The following is a 15136-nucleotide window of genomic DNA, read 5'->3' as shown; positions in this document are numbered from 1 at the left end:
TCTCTCTCTCTCTCTCTCTCTCTCTCTCTCTCTCTCTCTCTCTCTCTCTCTCTCTCTCTCTCTCTCTCTCTCTCTGTGTGTGTGTGTGTGTGTGTGTCTGTCTGTCTGTCTGTCTCTCTCCACATACACAGAAAAATGACACAAAATGAGTTCCTACAGAGTTGAGTCCCCTGTAGCACACTTCCTCGTTAACTGGACAAGAACATTCGTGCTTACCAAAACTGCCCTACAGACGCCCAAGGGCACCCGAAAGACTTGTACAAACACTCAACATTGGTCAAACACCTACTACGTACAATATTCTGTACCAGGTGCTTAAAGGTTCTAAAGAAATTCTTGTTCCTTCAATAACCAGGTCGTCCCAGGTCATAGGGAAGAAGGACAGGATAAAACCGACAGCCAAGGAAATAGAGCAACAGCGACGTGATGAATCCTGAATCGGGGAGGGAGCTCCTAACGGACTGGCTCTTAAGTGAACTGTCTTGCAGGAGGAAGGAGGGTATGGAGGATATATCACCGGCAAGAAGAGCCCTGGAGGACCAGGAATTTGAGAATAAATGGGGAGAAGCAGAAAAGGTAAAAATATCCCTCTAGACAGTTTTCAGAGGCGATACCAAGCTGGATTGAGACACGAATAGATTGGGATCTGGGGTGAGATCTAGGGACACGAAGAGGGAGGTCAAGGGCTGGAGCTGGGGAATGAGCCCCAACCTTTGGGTGCTCTGTCCATGTAGCACCTCACCTTGACCCTCTCATAGAGGGAAACGGGGAGCCCAAGGCCACTCCTATCAGGGAGAAAATGAGTCGGGGGGGGGGGGGACAGGGGTGCCGACCCAGACTGAGTGAGCTGCTGAACTCCAAATTGAAACATGCAAGCAATAAACAGAAACCCAAGTAGTTCTGTTATTACCCGAATTAGTTTCTGCCTGGACAAATACTCGGCTTTATAGCGTGCTTGCATTTTATGATATTTTAAAGACCTAACCTCACACCTGATGATGCTTTTATCACATAAATGTTTCCCAACCAAAGATGAAGATGAAAAGGAATTTTCAACAACCGCAGCTTCAGCACCGCCCTCCTGAGCAGAGCCTCTTACCCAGCAGGAGGATCTGGGAGGTTCCTGGCGGGCACCCCACGGGCCCTTCACACCTGGTTCTTAAGAGGAGATGGGCTCAGAGCCTCTCCCCCTGCCAGCCTTCACAGGCTGTTTTAAATGCTGGGGTGATCTCAAGATTTTGTTTTACTTTGCAATCAAGTTTAATTTTTAAGTATGTTTCGAAATATAGATGCAACCTAAAACTGTCCTAAGATGAACTTCCTTCATTGGTTTGCTAAGGAGAAAAGCCCCAGACTTTCCAGAAAGTGGGCGGGAGAATCTGAGCTAAGCTTACAGGAGCGGTCAGTGGCTAGATCCCCTCATGGGGTTCATCTTCTCCTCCTCGGGGCCACGAAATCCACCCCCACTGTCCAACTCAACACCATATTGCTGAGATGTCTTCTAAAACAGCAGCGAGGTACAGCAACACAGCAGGGCAGAGTCAGGCTCCTCCAGAAAACTCCAGAGGAAGAAGATCTCGTTGGAATACAATTCTCATTTGCATGTGTCTCGCACGGGAAGCTACAGCCTGAATAGTTCACAATGGGCGTCAGGACTCTGGGCTTGAAAACCTTCTGGGAGGTTTCATCTGATCTTCAGATGGAATTAAATTTACAGGAATATTTTTATGTCATTGCAACTGAGTTTTCACACAAAGGGCTCCCTTCCCATGAAACTATTACAATGGGACACAATTTTAAAATGACTTTTAAGACAGAAGTTTGTATTGGATACACACACACAGGCGCACAGACCCAAATCCTATAATGGCTCGCTAATAACTGAAAATCAAATGTATAATTACAGGATTACTATTAACGCTACACCTAGTAAACCCCGAGGCAGGAAATAATGACTGCAAACCAAGTCAGAGACTGAATAAGAACACGAGGCAACCCCACGGCCTCTAAAGTGCTGTCCATTGGCACTGCAAAGTACTGGCGCTGCATCGAAACCCGCTCCTGACCGGGACATGGAAAGAATGGTGATGTGCATTATTTTGGACCATCTAAACTATAACTCAGTGAGAGAACCCGGGATTGTGTCCAGGAGGAATTCTGGGTGCATGTGCCGCAAGCTGGCTGGGGGTCTATCGTCACGATGCTGATGAGTTGTGGACATCATCTCAGTTACTGTCCCTCTTTGAAAGGTAACTGAAAAATAGTTGTGTTTATTCACGGAGTAGACTTCACAGCCCAGACTTGGGATCCATTTCCAGGATTTCTCATGCTTGTAAAACTAGCAACTTTCTTATGCAAATGACCCCAGGAAGCTGCCCAGCTGCTCTTTAGGCAGGCAGCTGCCCTAGGGAGCATGCACCAGTAGCTGGCCTATCTCTGTTCCCCCATGACTGGCCACCCTCACCCCCAGGAGTAGGGGTAGTCACTGCCTGGCTGGTAGCGCTGTGCTGTCCTTCCATGGCCCTCTTCTCCCTCCCTCCACACATTACCGGTTCCTTTCCCACTGTATCCTTTCCCCACAGGAGGGCCCAGAATTCCCTCTCCCATCAGAGTCCTGACAGTTGTCCAAGATGCTTGTCTAAACCCCGAAAGTGAAGGTGGACTCACCTTGGAGAAAGGTCATGTGTCTGTTTGCCTCTTATGTCTACACATTCTCTACTGTCTCTACTGAGATGCATTCTGAAGGGCTGACATGCAATCTCACAGGACCTCTTGGACAAATGGTAAGATACACTATGCAGAGAGTTTCTAGGATTCCTCTAAGGAACCCTGGACTCACCAAACCCATTTCGTTTAATAAAAGAAAAGCACAGATTAGCTAAGAACAAGGTAAGCATGTGTAAAGAGCCCATGGGCATGCACAGGCTCCTGTGTGTGTGCAAGCACACACACACATGCACGCATCCCAACTCTCCAACAAAACTGCAGAACTCTTTTGTAGAGCAAAGACAACGTCAAAGCAAAAGGAATGAGACTCCTCGCTTAGTTCCTTCCGACATCTACTCTGTGATGCTCCTCCGTGAAGATGCTAGGGAAGGTGGTGGCCAAAGGACCAAAACAACATCCTTGGCGCTCTGCACAGCTCCAGGACTGGCCACCAACAGCTAACAAAGCTCTGGGGTGGCCAACAAGGTCTTAACTGGTCAGAGTCACTGGTCCTTGCAGGTCTGTGGACCCCTGGGCACCCTCTCCAGCTCAGACAGCTTCATTAGGCCTCAGTGTGTGCTGTATGGAAACAGCTTCACCCAGGGACCCTTTTAGAATCGGAGATCAGCAAGTTCCATTGGTCGTGAATCTATTGCTCTCTGATTATCACGAATCCCTTCAAAAAGCAAATCTTGCTGCAACCGAATTTATTCTGTATTCCTGCTTTCTGTTCCCTGCACTGATTCCATCAGCTCCCTCCCCCCATCTCTCTCTCTCTCTCTCTCTCTCTCTCTCTCTCTCTCTCTCTCTCTCTCTCTCTCTCTCTTGCATGAGAGCTTGAGCCTCTCCTATCTTGTCTCTGTGTAACAGGCCTGGCTGCCCTGGAACTAGACCAAGCTGGCCTCGAACTCACAGAGACCCAGCTGCCTCTGCCTCCCTGGTGCTGACATTAAAGGTGTGTCACCACCTCCTAGCATCCTATCTTTTTTATTAGATCTATAAAAGTCTTCCATTATCATTGTTTTTAATCTTGACCATTTTATGTAGGCGGGTGCTATTTGCTGGCTTTCTGTTCCTTCTTAACTCATAGAGCTTTGACGTTCCTTCGGAAATATCCATCCCAGAAACCATCCTTTTGAAATGCCAATCGTTCGTCTTCTTGCCTCTGTGTGGTGGCAACAGAGGGCAAGGCCTTTCCTTAGCTACATTCTAATCTCCAGGGCTGAAAAAGGCCTGGCCTACAGAAGACGCTCAATAAACTTCAGCTGAATGGATGTATGCAAATTTCCTCAAGTTGGTGTGGAAAAGCACATGGGCCTTGCTGACTCAATGTCTGAATACAATGGGGAGCCTTTAAACTCAAGACAATCAAACACAAATATCATTTAAATGGCTTTTCCATGTGGGAGGCATAATTGACAGGCAATGCTTCTTGAGCAGCAGAACGTAAACTTACTTACAGCCTGGAATAATTGCCATTAGTCAAGGCGCTCACAAGAAAGAGCTGTGTGACTTGTGTTTGTCTGACTTCTGTGGAGTCCTTGCCCCACCCCAAACAGTCTAGGAACCAGTACATAAGAACCACACATCTGAACCAGCTTTCAGATATTCCAGACCTACGCAACAGTCCCAGTTAGTTAGTAGTTAGGTAGGTAGGTAGGTAGGTAGGTAGGTAGGTAGGTAGGTAAGTAGGTAGTAGTCAGTCTTCGGTGTTGGAAGGCAAGGACAAAAGCAGCAGGCTATCAGAGTGAGCTATGGTGTCTGCTGTCACTCTGGGACCAGAACCAAGAGCCAGCCAGGCACTGTAATATAGCAAAGAAACCACAGAGAGGGGGAGCAGCCACCACACTCACGGAGGGTGGACTTGGATGGAGTTCTTGCCCTGCCATCTCACAACCCAGCTTTCAGGCAACACAACAATTGTTTGGAGGGTGAATTTTCACTTGTTTGTTTATTCATCACGACCACAGCCTCCCCTCCCGAGCAGGAATTTTGTTAGTACATGATGGATAGAGAGAGCTCGGAGCATAGGAGGTGGGGCACAAGGAGTAACTGTTGCTAGGGTACAGTTCATTCCCTCACACCGACCATCTGCCAGTCTGGGAGCCTCATGCACACATCCACTCACACTCATTCAGCGCTTACAGAACACACACTGCGTCTCTGGCTTTGTGCTAAGCACAGAGCAGAGGCTTATCATGGAGTTTACCTCCTAGAAAGAGAGGAAACAGCAAGAAACACAAACATACACGAATAAACAGCAGCTGACTCGGAGACGGGGGTGCTGATGCGAGATACAGATAACAGAATCTGAGGGTGATGGGACCACACAGCGACAGAAATCTCATTGATAAGATGCGTGTTCGTGCAAAGAGCACCCTGGGTGGGAGTGGGGGTAGCTGATGTAGACTCTGGGAACACAGGCTCAATCTGGTCCTGGCTTCATATCCTTTCTTTCTCATGGAGCCACAGAACAGACTCCTGGGGTTCCTCTGGTCACAAGGCAGCATACAACACCTTGCCAGAGTGAAGGATGAGGGATGGGTGATGAGGGGCGGCCTCCAAAAAATATAAACTTGTGTAAGGAATAGCAAATATCCTCCCCCACTGTAACTGATGCAAGCGCTGGTGAATATCCCTAAGCTGGTGGATATCCCTAAGTGCGAATGCAGGGGCATGCTGGGTAAATGAAAGGCTTGGTGGGAGGGAAAAGCCCGTGGCAGGAGGGGGAACTTGGCTCCCTGCAGGGGTAGGAGCGGAAACAGAGAGGTGGAGAACAGGGATGGGGGTTGGCTACCTCAGCACCCTACAAAGTGAGGTGAAAACACATTCGTGCCCATTCTCAGACCTGTGGCAGGCAGAATTTAGAGACCGTGAGTCCTACAATGTCCAACCCTAAAGACTGCAGGGTATGGTGGCACAGGCCTTTAAACCCAGCCCTTGGGAGGCAGAGCTGTAAATCTGAGACCACCCTGCTCTACAGATGAGACCCAGGTCAGTCACTGCTACATAGTGAGACCCTGTATCAAAAGAAGAACTTAGCTTAGGTCAACAAGATGGCCAGTGGAAGCCCCTACTTGCAAGCCTGAGGACATGGGTTCAATTCCAGAAAGCCACATGGTAAAAAGAAAGCCAATCCCTACAAGTGTCCTCTGCCACTCACACGAACTCTGCGGCACACCCACGCTCCCACACATTCACACGTACGTTTATTTTAAATGTACAATGAACTTTAAAGAGGCCTGGGTCTCAGTTTCTCATTCAAAAATTGAAGGTCACCGACTAGCGGTAACAACAGACACTGGTGGAAATTTGGGAACTGTCTTGTTGTTGTTGTTGTTAGATTTATCTGACTCTGTGTGTCTTAGTGTCTGAGTGTTAGGCTGTGTGGATATGTGTGCATACCTGGTGTCCAGGGAGGACTGAAGAGGCTTTGGATGTGCTGGGACTAGATCACAAATGCTTATGGGCCATCATGTGGGTGCTAGGAATTGAGCCTAGGTCTTCTGTGAGGGCAGAGGCTAGCAAAAGGCTTAACCACTGAGCCATCTCCAGCCAGGAGTGTGGATTTGTTTGTTTGCTTGCTTGCTTGCTTATTTGAATCTTGACTGAATCTCCAGTTGCATAGTTTCTCCCTGAGCAATTGTCAGGCTGAAGTTAGACTCGGAGGGAGATTAGGCTCTGAAAGCCTAGGAACAGATTCTATGCCTTGATCTCAGGCTGGAAACAAGCAGCCCAGCCTCCCATGAAGCTTTTTGTTAAATCTCATCTTAAAGATTGTGTGTGTGTGTGTGTGTTTACACGTGCAGGAGTGTGCATACGCACGTCTTTTTGCACTCACACGCATGTGAGGCTCTCTGGGGGAGGAAAGGCTGAAGGCAAACGGGAGGTAATAAAGAAGAGAGATATCTGAAGGACCCGAGAGGCGGGAAATGACTGCAGTCCCTGAAAACTTAAACCCCATACCAGTGTCAGCGCGGAATGGGCAGGCAAGCCAGCAAGGCGCCTCGATTACTTGTCTTATTTGAACTGAGCCCATATTTCTATTTAATTGCTTCTCTCATTTTCTTGGGCAATAATTATAAGACTAACTTTTCAAATAAAATAAAATTGCTCCTCCGGCTCTCTGCAGAGGCAGTTACAGAACAGGTTAGGACGAGTTCCCCGGTCCTTTGTCCCAGAGCACTGGATTAGGAAGACAGTTCTTACCCAGGCACTTGTACTGACTTCTAGGACAGTCACCTCACACGGCAGATCCTTCTCCCTGCCTCAGTTTCCTGTGTGTCTCTCTCCATCCACCCAAGCCCTCTCTGTGTGTGGGGATGAGGGAAATGAGGAATGGGAGGAGCTTAACCATTCTACAGGCTGTATGCAAATTAGTTTCAAAATGCCCTCTGGTGACCCTCTAGTCACTAGCTCATCTCTGCCATCTGGTCCAGGGAGCTACTAAGGGTAGGTACCACAATGAAAAAAATCTACAAAAGCCCTGTTCCGTTGTTTAGGATATGAAAGCAAGCATCCTTTTACCGGCTTAATACTATGTGATATCCAGTGAAAATCTGCCTTCTGCCTTCCTTCACTGAGACCATAGCCTTAGTCTAAAGAAAGGGTTATGACCATAAATACAAGAAAATGTGATTCTTTATTTTTTTCTGTGAATAATATTACTAAACCCATGTATTACTGCCTATACGTTTGTTTTGAAATCTATTTCATTTCTCCAGCTCTCCTCTGGGTCTAGACGCTTATCTTCACAAATTCCATCTCTTGGGGCCCTGTGCCCCCTGGCATTGGGTTCAATCTCACCAGTGAGAAACCCAGGTGCGGAGCTCAGAAGCAGGAAACTCTGGGCACTTCTCCAGGTTGGCACCGAGCTTGCTGCTGGCAGCAGTTCCTCTGGGTTCCACCTCCCAATGGAAAGCTGCTTCCTCTGTGGTCCCCGCTCCCACTGGGTGGCTCCCTTTGATTCTCCAACCCCTCAGATACTATCAGGATTGCCTCCCAATACTCCATCCTTTCCAAACTTGACTACTTGGCAAGATGTCTGCCTTTCTGTCTGGACCCTGGGTAGATGGTGCTGTCCGGAAGCCTCCTTGGTCTCTAGAGAGCAGACATTGCGTTTAGGAGCAGACAATAAACTCAGCAGGCTCATTTCTTCTGGCCTGGTAGGCCAGGTCTCTCAGATCTTCTGACCACCTATTCTTGCAGTGGGTTCATGTGGGAATGAAAAGGACTTGGAACAGAGCTGCAGACAATAGGTCACTACAGAGTCACGAGACAGACAGACACACACACACACACACACACACACACACACACACACACACACCGCCCCAAGGAGTCTTGATCCTCATGGGCCTGAGCTTTATCATGGAAAGGGGATAAGGGTTTATCTGACCTGCTCACGGCCTGTTTGGCACAAACGTGGGCATGGAAATGTTTTGGACACTGTCATGATTCTCGCAAACACATTACTGTTAGTATGTAAGTTGAATTTGTTGGAAGGGAAATGCCTTGTTCTCTTCTCAGCCCGACTGATTTTCAGTCTGACTTGTGTACTAACCATATTTTCACAGGTAGCATGCATGATCCCTGCAGGCAAAGCCCTGCATGAGTCTCTGCTGTGGTTACTGTACTGGGCTCCGACTGGCAGCCTGCTAGCTTGCCGGAGCCTTGAGTCAGGCAACTCACCAATGTCCAGGACCCTCTGCTTGGCTGTGTGCTGCCGGGAATGCCAGTATTTCCAGTATTTCAGCTGTTCATCTCGGTTCTTGTCCTCACTGAAGACCACCATCACCACACTCTGCAGGGGAGAACAGCCACTGTTACCCTCTCGTTCAGCATCCCACTACGTCACACAGTCCCCACTCTGGCAGTGCTACCATGGGTATGTTTCTAGAATGTACCTTTTATTGTTTAAGAAAGTACAGAGAGCTGGGCACAGTGGGGCTCTGGTCTTTAATCCCACACTCGGGAGACAAAAGCAGTCAGATTCCTGAGTTTGAAGTCAGCCTGGTCTACAGAGTGAGTTCCAGGACAGCAAAGGCTACACAGAGAAACCCTGTCTCGAAGAATAAACAAAACAAAACAAAAATGACCAGAGAATGGGGCAATGAGATACCTCAGTGAGTTAAGGCGTTTGCTACCAAGTCTAGCAACCTGAGTTAGACTTCACAGACCCAGAGGGTGGAAGGAGAGAACCAACTTCCACAAGTTATCCTCTGTGTGGGCCTTACGCTTGTACACACACCCCTCACACACAAACTACAAACAGCACAGAGGAGCAGAACCCATATTCTTCCCACACCATCACAAACAATCAGACGAAGCAATCCGGCAGCTTTGCTATTTTGTGTGATTCGCTAGAGCACCAATGGGCATTTGGTTTGCCCTGGGAATCAACTCGTCTGAAAGCTTCTGTCTTAGAAGGAACTGGTGCCCTCTAAAGCAGCAGACATCCGTCTCTCGACTAGAAGAGCCTCCAGCTGGAGTGCAGCAGGTAATGGAGGGTTACACAGGAAATACAGAAACTCACACTGATCAACAGAGATTTAAAACCCCAGATAGTTTATAACCCAGAAGTACAAGGGCAGCTATACACGTCAATAAAATGTGATTGTTCCTTATGTGAGCTAGAGAACTAATTCTTATCTCACAGAAATAAGAATCCAAACCTCAATTCAGTTCTAAATTACAAACAGACTCATTAAACTGAATTTATATATATTCACTGTCATTTCTGGAATGCAGGCGGCAATCCCTGTCTCAGCCTCCGGAAAGATGGAATTATAGGTATGTAACCAAACTGGTTCAGATAACATTTTCAATCAAAATGGAACAAAAGGAGATAAAATTTGCATATTAACCAATTTTTTGTTTTGTTTTGGATTTTGGATGTTTTTATTTGTTTGTTTGGTTGGTTGGTTTTGGTTTTTTGAGACAGAATTTTTCTGTGTAGCCCTGTCTATCCTAGAACTTGCTTTATAGACCAGGCTGGCCTCAAACTTGAACTTTCAGAGATCCATCTGCCTCTGCCTCCCAAGTACTGGTATTAAAGGTGTGCACCATCATACCCAGCATAAAATTTCCACATTAAAGGACTTCATGATCCCATCAAAGTGGACCTGTTGGGAGACTGTTGTCCCTTCCTTAGATGGCTGCCACCATTTCAGAGTGTTTAGGTGGTACTGTGTGGAACTCATGCATATATGGTTGTATTCTTGCCTGGAACTTAAGACTTCTTAAAGGAAAAACAATGCATCCCAGGTATTCTTCCAAGACACCCATGTCTGGATGGAGAACTCTGGGAGAATTTCTCTGTTTTTCTTTCCTTCAGGAAGCTCCAAGGAACAGTTTCTAGTCATAGTTGGTTTTCTTGGTGGTACTGGGGATGGAGCCCAAAGCCTCCCACAGACTAGAACTAAATAACCCCAGCACAATGCAACCCCCTCATGCTTAGAAGAGTTAGAGTCAGGAAGCCACGCAGAGGCCCCTCCCATCTTAAACTATCGTCACGTATTAGCTTCTGAAAGCCAAGTTTTCTTACATGTCATATTACAACAGTACAATGAGTTCATTATTATTAAAAAGAGTCATGGTTAGTTTCAATAAGTTATTGGATATGTGGTATCTATATAGTCCCTCACACAGGGAAGACACTGTCACCGTGTGACGTGTTCATGCAGTGTCCTCCACCCTGGCTCTGCCATAGGGTTGGAACACGTCAATGTTCCTCACAACGGCTAGTGTCCTGCACCTTGCTACTTGCAATGGGCTCACCATGCAGCAAGCATGCAGTGAGAGCACTGTGCTCTAGATGCGCTACAGCTCCCTACTTCTCAAGCTGAAATGCTTAGTAGGACATAGCTAAGGACAGAACACAATGGGCTGAGACTCCGGGTACAGCAGCAAGAAGCGGTATAGCACAGACCAGGAAAACCTATTCTGCAGGAAACCCTTCCTAAAGCCCGCAGTAACTTTCCTTTCAAGTAGAGACGGATTAGCTGACCCCTCCCTGTTGGCAGTGGTGGGAATACCAGATACTGGCAGGCTCCCAAAGCAGACAGCGAGGACTCTGGTGTCGTTTCCCACAAATGAGATTCATACTCATGAACCTGAAATCCCTCCAAGCTACTGCTGGTGGGGATGGGAGCTCATCTTGTGAATTCTGTGTAAGCCGAGGGCTGTAGAAGGCTTTGGGAGACTTGTAAATGGTCCAGGACTCAGCAGGAAATATTCTCAGCTACCCTGCACCCACAAACATCCTGATTTACAGGCCAACCGAAAGCAGCTACACAGCCTACAAGCCGGGAATGAGGTAAGAGGAATTCCTTGGATACGATGAAAAAGCATGTTCAACCAAGTTGCTCCCCTGGGGTTTATTGGTTACTGATTAAAATGATAAACTGGGAGCCAATAGGTTCTCTTGCACCAAACTTTCTGAGCTATTTATTTTGGAATTTTTTTCCATGCCATTCCACAAGGATATGAGGAGTAATTCCAGCCCTCCGGCCACCCCGTACTTTTGAGAACTGCGGCGCATACCCTGACTTTGCTGATGGGGTGTCGGAAGCATTTGTTGTCTCCGGTCTCACTGAGGGTTATGGCATAGAACTGTCCTTTGTTGAGGTAGGTCATGGGGCCCTCCCCCTGCTTCTGACGGAGAGATTTGGTGGCTTCCAGGGTGTACTGAAACGTCCCGCTGTGAAGAGAGAAGAGCGGTCAGCGCAGGCACGTGAACGTTCCGGCCTCACGTCGACAGAACTTTTACACGAATATTAGCAAACATTTACTCTACATTACAGACAAAACACGCAATATAGCAGCAGAAGTGAGTCCAGACCAAGGGTCAGTGCTCTATAATATCCACAGCATTTTTAACCATGGCTCATAAACCAGATGGTTTAAGTGGGGAGAAAGTCCAGGATGTGCTGGGCAAACTCATGCCAGAGAACCGTGGGCAGATCTTGGGACACGCAGCTCAAGAACAAGTCAGACATCTGTGTTTCTCTTCAGTTTACGTATTTGCCCAGTTTTCTTCATATCTAGCCACAACTTACCCAAAAATATCTCAGAATATGAAAACCCCATATTCAAACGTTCACTACTAAGCATTCTTCACCCTCCCTAACAGGGGGTGTTTTCATTTCGTTTGGTTTGCTTTACAATAAAGGGGCTTGAACCCACAACCTCACACATTCCAGGAGAGTGCCTCATTTTGAGTAGAGGTCTGGAGGTGAAGCTGCCCTGGAAGTTGGTTGTGATCTTCTACCTCAAACTTCTGGACAGGCATCGTAGGCACGTGCCATAAGAGCTGGCCGTTTCTTGTCTACCGACCTGCAGAGGGATTCATGGTGAGGCTACTCCAAACTGTGCTTGCAGATGATGGCTTGCGGAAACTGGCGCACTGGCCGCCTCTGCAAACAAGGTTTTATTGTAACACTAGGGTCTGGTGTTTGCTGTCTAGCTCATTGCAGAAAGAGCTGCAGATCTCTGCTCAAATAGAATTTCTTATTTTTTTTAAATATTTATTTTATTTATTATGTATACAATATTCTGTCTGTGTGTATGCCTGCAGGCCAGAAGAGGGCACCAGACCTCTTTACAGATGGTTGTGAGCCACCATGTGGGTGCCAGGAATTGAACTCAGGACCTTTGGAAGAGCAGGCAATGCTCTTAACCACTGAGCCATCTCTCCAGCCCCTAGAATTTCTTATTTTTAAGCTACTGTCTATAAAACAAAACACATTGACTTTTTCTAATTCTGAAGACTATATCAATTGTTTAAAATTAATATAATAGGCTTGAACCATATCTTTTCCGTTTGATTTGTCCTTCCAGAAAGGCTTGTTCTCGGTTACACTGTGGGATAATGCACAGAAGGGGGCACTAATAAACTCCGCTGTGTGACTCACTGGTCCCTCTCCTCTGCTCAGTTATGCGGCCCACTCATCCCTCGGTCTCCAGAAGGCAGAGGCCACTCAAACACAAACTCACTGACAGGATTAAGGGAAGTCTTCTTTCCGTGTTAAATACTTTTGTAATGTTTTATTTATACTTTAACTTTTAGAGTAAGAAGTCATTTAGCTTTTTTTTTTAATTCCTCTTATTTGATAAAAACCTGAGGGTTGGTGTTGGAGAGATGGTTCAGTGGTTAAGAGCACTGCTCTTCCAGAAATCCCAGGTTTGGTTCCCAGCACCCATGTGACAGCTCACAACTCTGGCTCCAGGCCATGGGAAATCCCTCCTCTGGCCTCTATGGGAACCAGGTATACACGTGGTGCACAGACATACATGCCTAGAAAAGACCTGACACATAAAGTCATAGAACAAAACGGTAAAGGCTGTCAGTTACATGCCCCCTGGTGACCTACCTTGAAGCCTGGTCATATATGTAATCCTCAACTCCGACAGAAGCACTCCGAAATTTCTGAAAGTTTTAAATTATACAATTAAAACAAATAGGCTGGGAATATATGTAAACAATAAAAAAACGTAAACAATAATGTAGAAGCAACTATATCCTATTCCCATTTCACCCTTTCCTGGGGAGGAAAGATTAGCTGTTTCCAAGATATCTGCAGGGGTCCTGTGTCTTCAAACATATAATTCCTAACACTTTATTTCAACTGCTACAAATACAAAATCAGTGGAAAACTAATTACAGACAAAATGACACACCCAAGGCGGCTAATAGGTGCTGAGAAGCATAGCTTCCAGAGTAGGACCATCAGGGATCAATTTTTAGCTAATTTACCTGACACTTACATGAAAGTGTGTGGTATTTTCTCTGTTAAAAGTGACTCATAAACCTGGTGGTGGTGAGGCCAGCCTGGTCTACAGAGCCAGTTCCAAGACAATCAGGTCTACACAGAGAAACCCTGTCCCCTTACCTGCCCCCCAAAAAGTCTGTTCACTGTGTGTGATCACATTAAACAGACTGGCAGAACACTGAAAGTGTGATAGGTAAGCACGAACATTGTGTGTGTGTCAGATCCTAGTAAATAGTACCATGCTGACTGAACCAGTCTTCTAACCACCTCTCCTGGCAGATGTTCTCAGAGACTTTGAGAGGCGGCTCTAAGGTTAGTGTTACACCAACAGCAGCCTGGTGTGTGTGTGTGTGTGTGTGTGTGTGTGTGCGTGCGCGCGCGCACTGCTACATTGACAGTTTCAGATTTTAATGCCAAGAGAAGAGAGACAGCTCAGTATGTGAAGGGTCTTGTCCACAAACCTGAGGGCCTGAGTTTGATACTCAAAGATCACATAGCAGAAGGAGAAGACGAACATCTGTAAGTTTTCCTCTGACCTCCCCACACACCATGGCCCATGATCACACACAAGAACACACACACTGTATTGGCATAAGAACAGACAGAAGGACCAATGAAACAGAATAGAAGACCCGGATATCAATCCACACATCTTCGAGCACCTGGTCTTTGATAAAGAAGCAAAAAATATCAAATGGAAAAAAGAAAGCATATTTAACAAGTGGTGCTGGCATAATTGGATATCAACATGTAGAAGAACGAAAATAGACCCATATCTATCACCATGCACAAAACTGAAGTCCAAATGAATCAAAGACCTCAACATAAAGCCAGCCACATGGAACCTTATAGAAGAGCAAGTGAATGCATTGGCACAGGGAACCACTTCCTAAATATAACCCCAGCAGCACAGACACTGAGAAACAATTAATAAATGGGACCTCCTGAAACTGAAAAGCTTCTGTAAAGCAAAGGACATGGTCAACAAGACAAAACGACAGCCTACAGAATGGGAAAAGATCTCCACTAACCCCACATCAAACAGAGGTCTAATCTCCGAAATATACAAAGAACTCAAGAAATTGGACACCAAAAGAACACATAATCCAATAAAAAAAAAAATGGAGTACAGACCTAAACAGAGAACTCTCAACAGAGGAATCTAAAATGGCTAAAAGACACTTAAGGAAATGTTCAACATCCTTAGTCTTCAGAGAAATGCAAATCAAAACAACTTTGAGATTCCATCTTACACCTGTAAGAATGGCCAAAATCAAAAACACTGATAACAACTTATGCTGGAGAGGTTGTGGGGGAAAGGGAACACTTCTGCATTGCTGGTGGGAATGCAAGCTGGTACAACCCCTTGGGATGTCAGTGTGGCAATTTCTCAGAAAATTAGGAAACAACCTTCCTCTAGACCCAGCAATAGCACTTTTAGATATATATCCAAAGGATGCTCAATCGTGCCACAAGGACATGTGCTCAACTATGTCCATAGCAGCTTTGTTTATCATAGCTGGAAACAACCTAAATGCCTCTTGACTGAAGAATAGATAAGGGAAATGTGGTACATTTACACAATGGAGTACTACACAGCAGAAAAAAATAATGACAGCTTGAATTTTGCAGGAAAATGGATAGAGCTAGAAAACATT

At 46.3% G+C, this 15136-nt stretch overlaps 1 protein-coding gene across 4 annotated transcripts in view; it reads right to left on the bottom strand.

Moving 5' to 3' along the window:
* Positions 1–15136, bottom strand: part of Grhl2 (grainyhead like transcription factor 2) — a 115890-nt gene that overhangs the window by 54324 nt on the left and 46430 nt on the right. For all 4 annotated transcript variants that reach the window (XM_050162962.1, XM_050162953.1, XM_050162943.1 and 1 more), the window contains 3 exons: positions 13080–13135; positions 11251–11407; positions 8398–8509 (listed from right to left, as the gene is read on the bottom strand). In XM_050162962.1, the coding sequence (XP_050018919.1) occupies positions 8398–8509; positions 11251–11407; positions 13080–13135 (325 nt within the window). The remainder of the gene's footprint in view (positions 1–8397; positions 8510–11250; positions 11408–13079; positions 13136–15136) is intronic.

Source organism: Alexandromys fortis, unplaced genomic scaffold (genome assembly GCF_014885135.2).
Source record: "Alexandromys fortis isolate MF-2015 unplaced genomic scaffold, M_Fortis_MF-2015_v1.1 scaffold_17, whole genome shotgun sequence".
NCBI classification, from domain to species: Eukaryota; Metazoa; Chordata; class Mammalia; order Rodentia; family Cricetidae; genus Alexandromys; species Alexandromys fortis.
The sequence above is the reverse complement of the archived record's forward strand: the minus strand, read 5'-3'. Positions and strand labels throughout refer to the sequence as shown.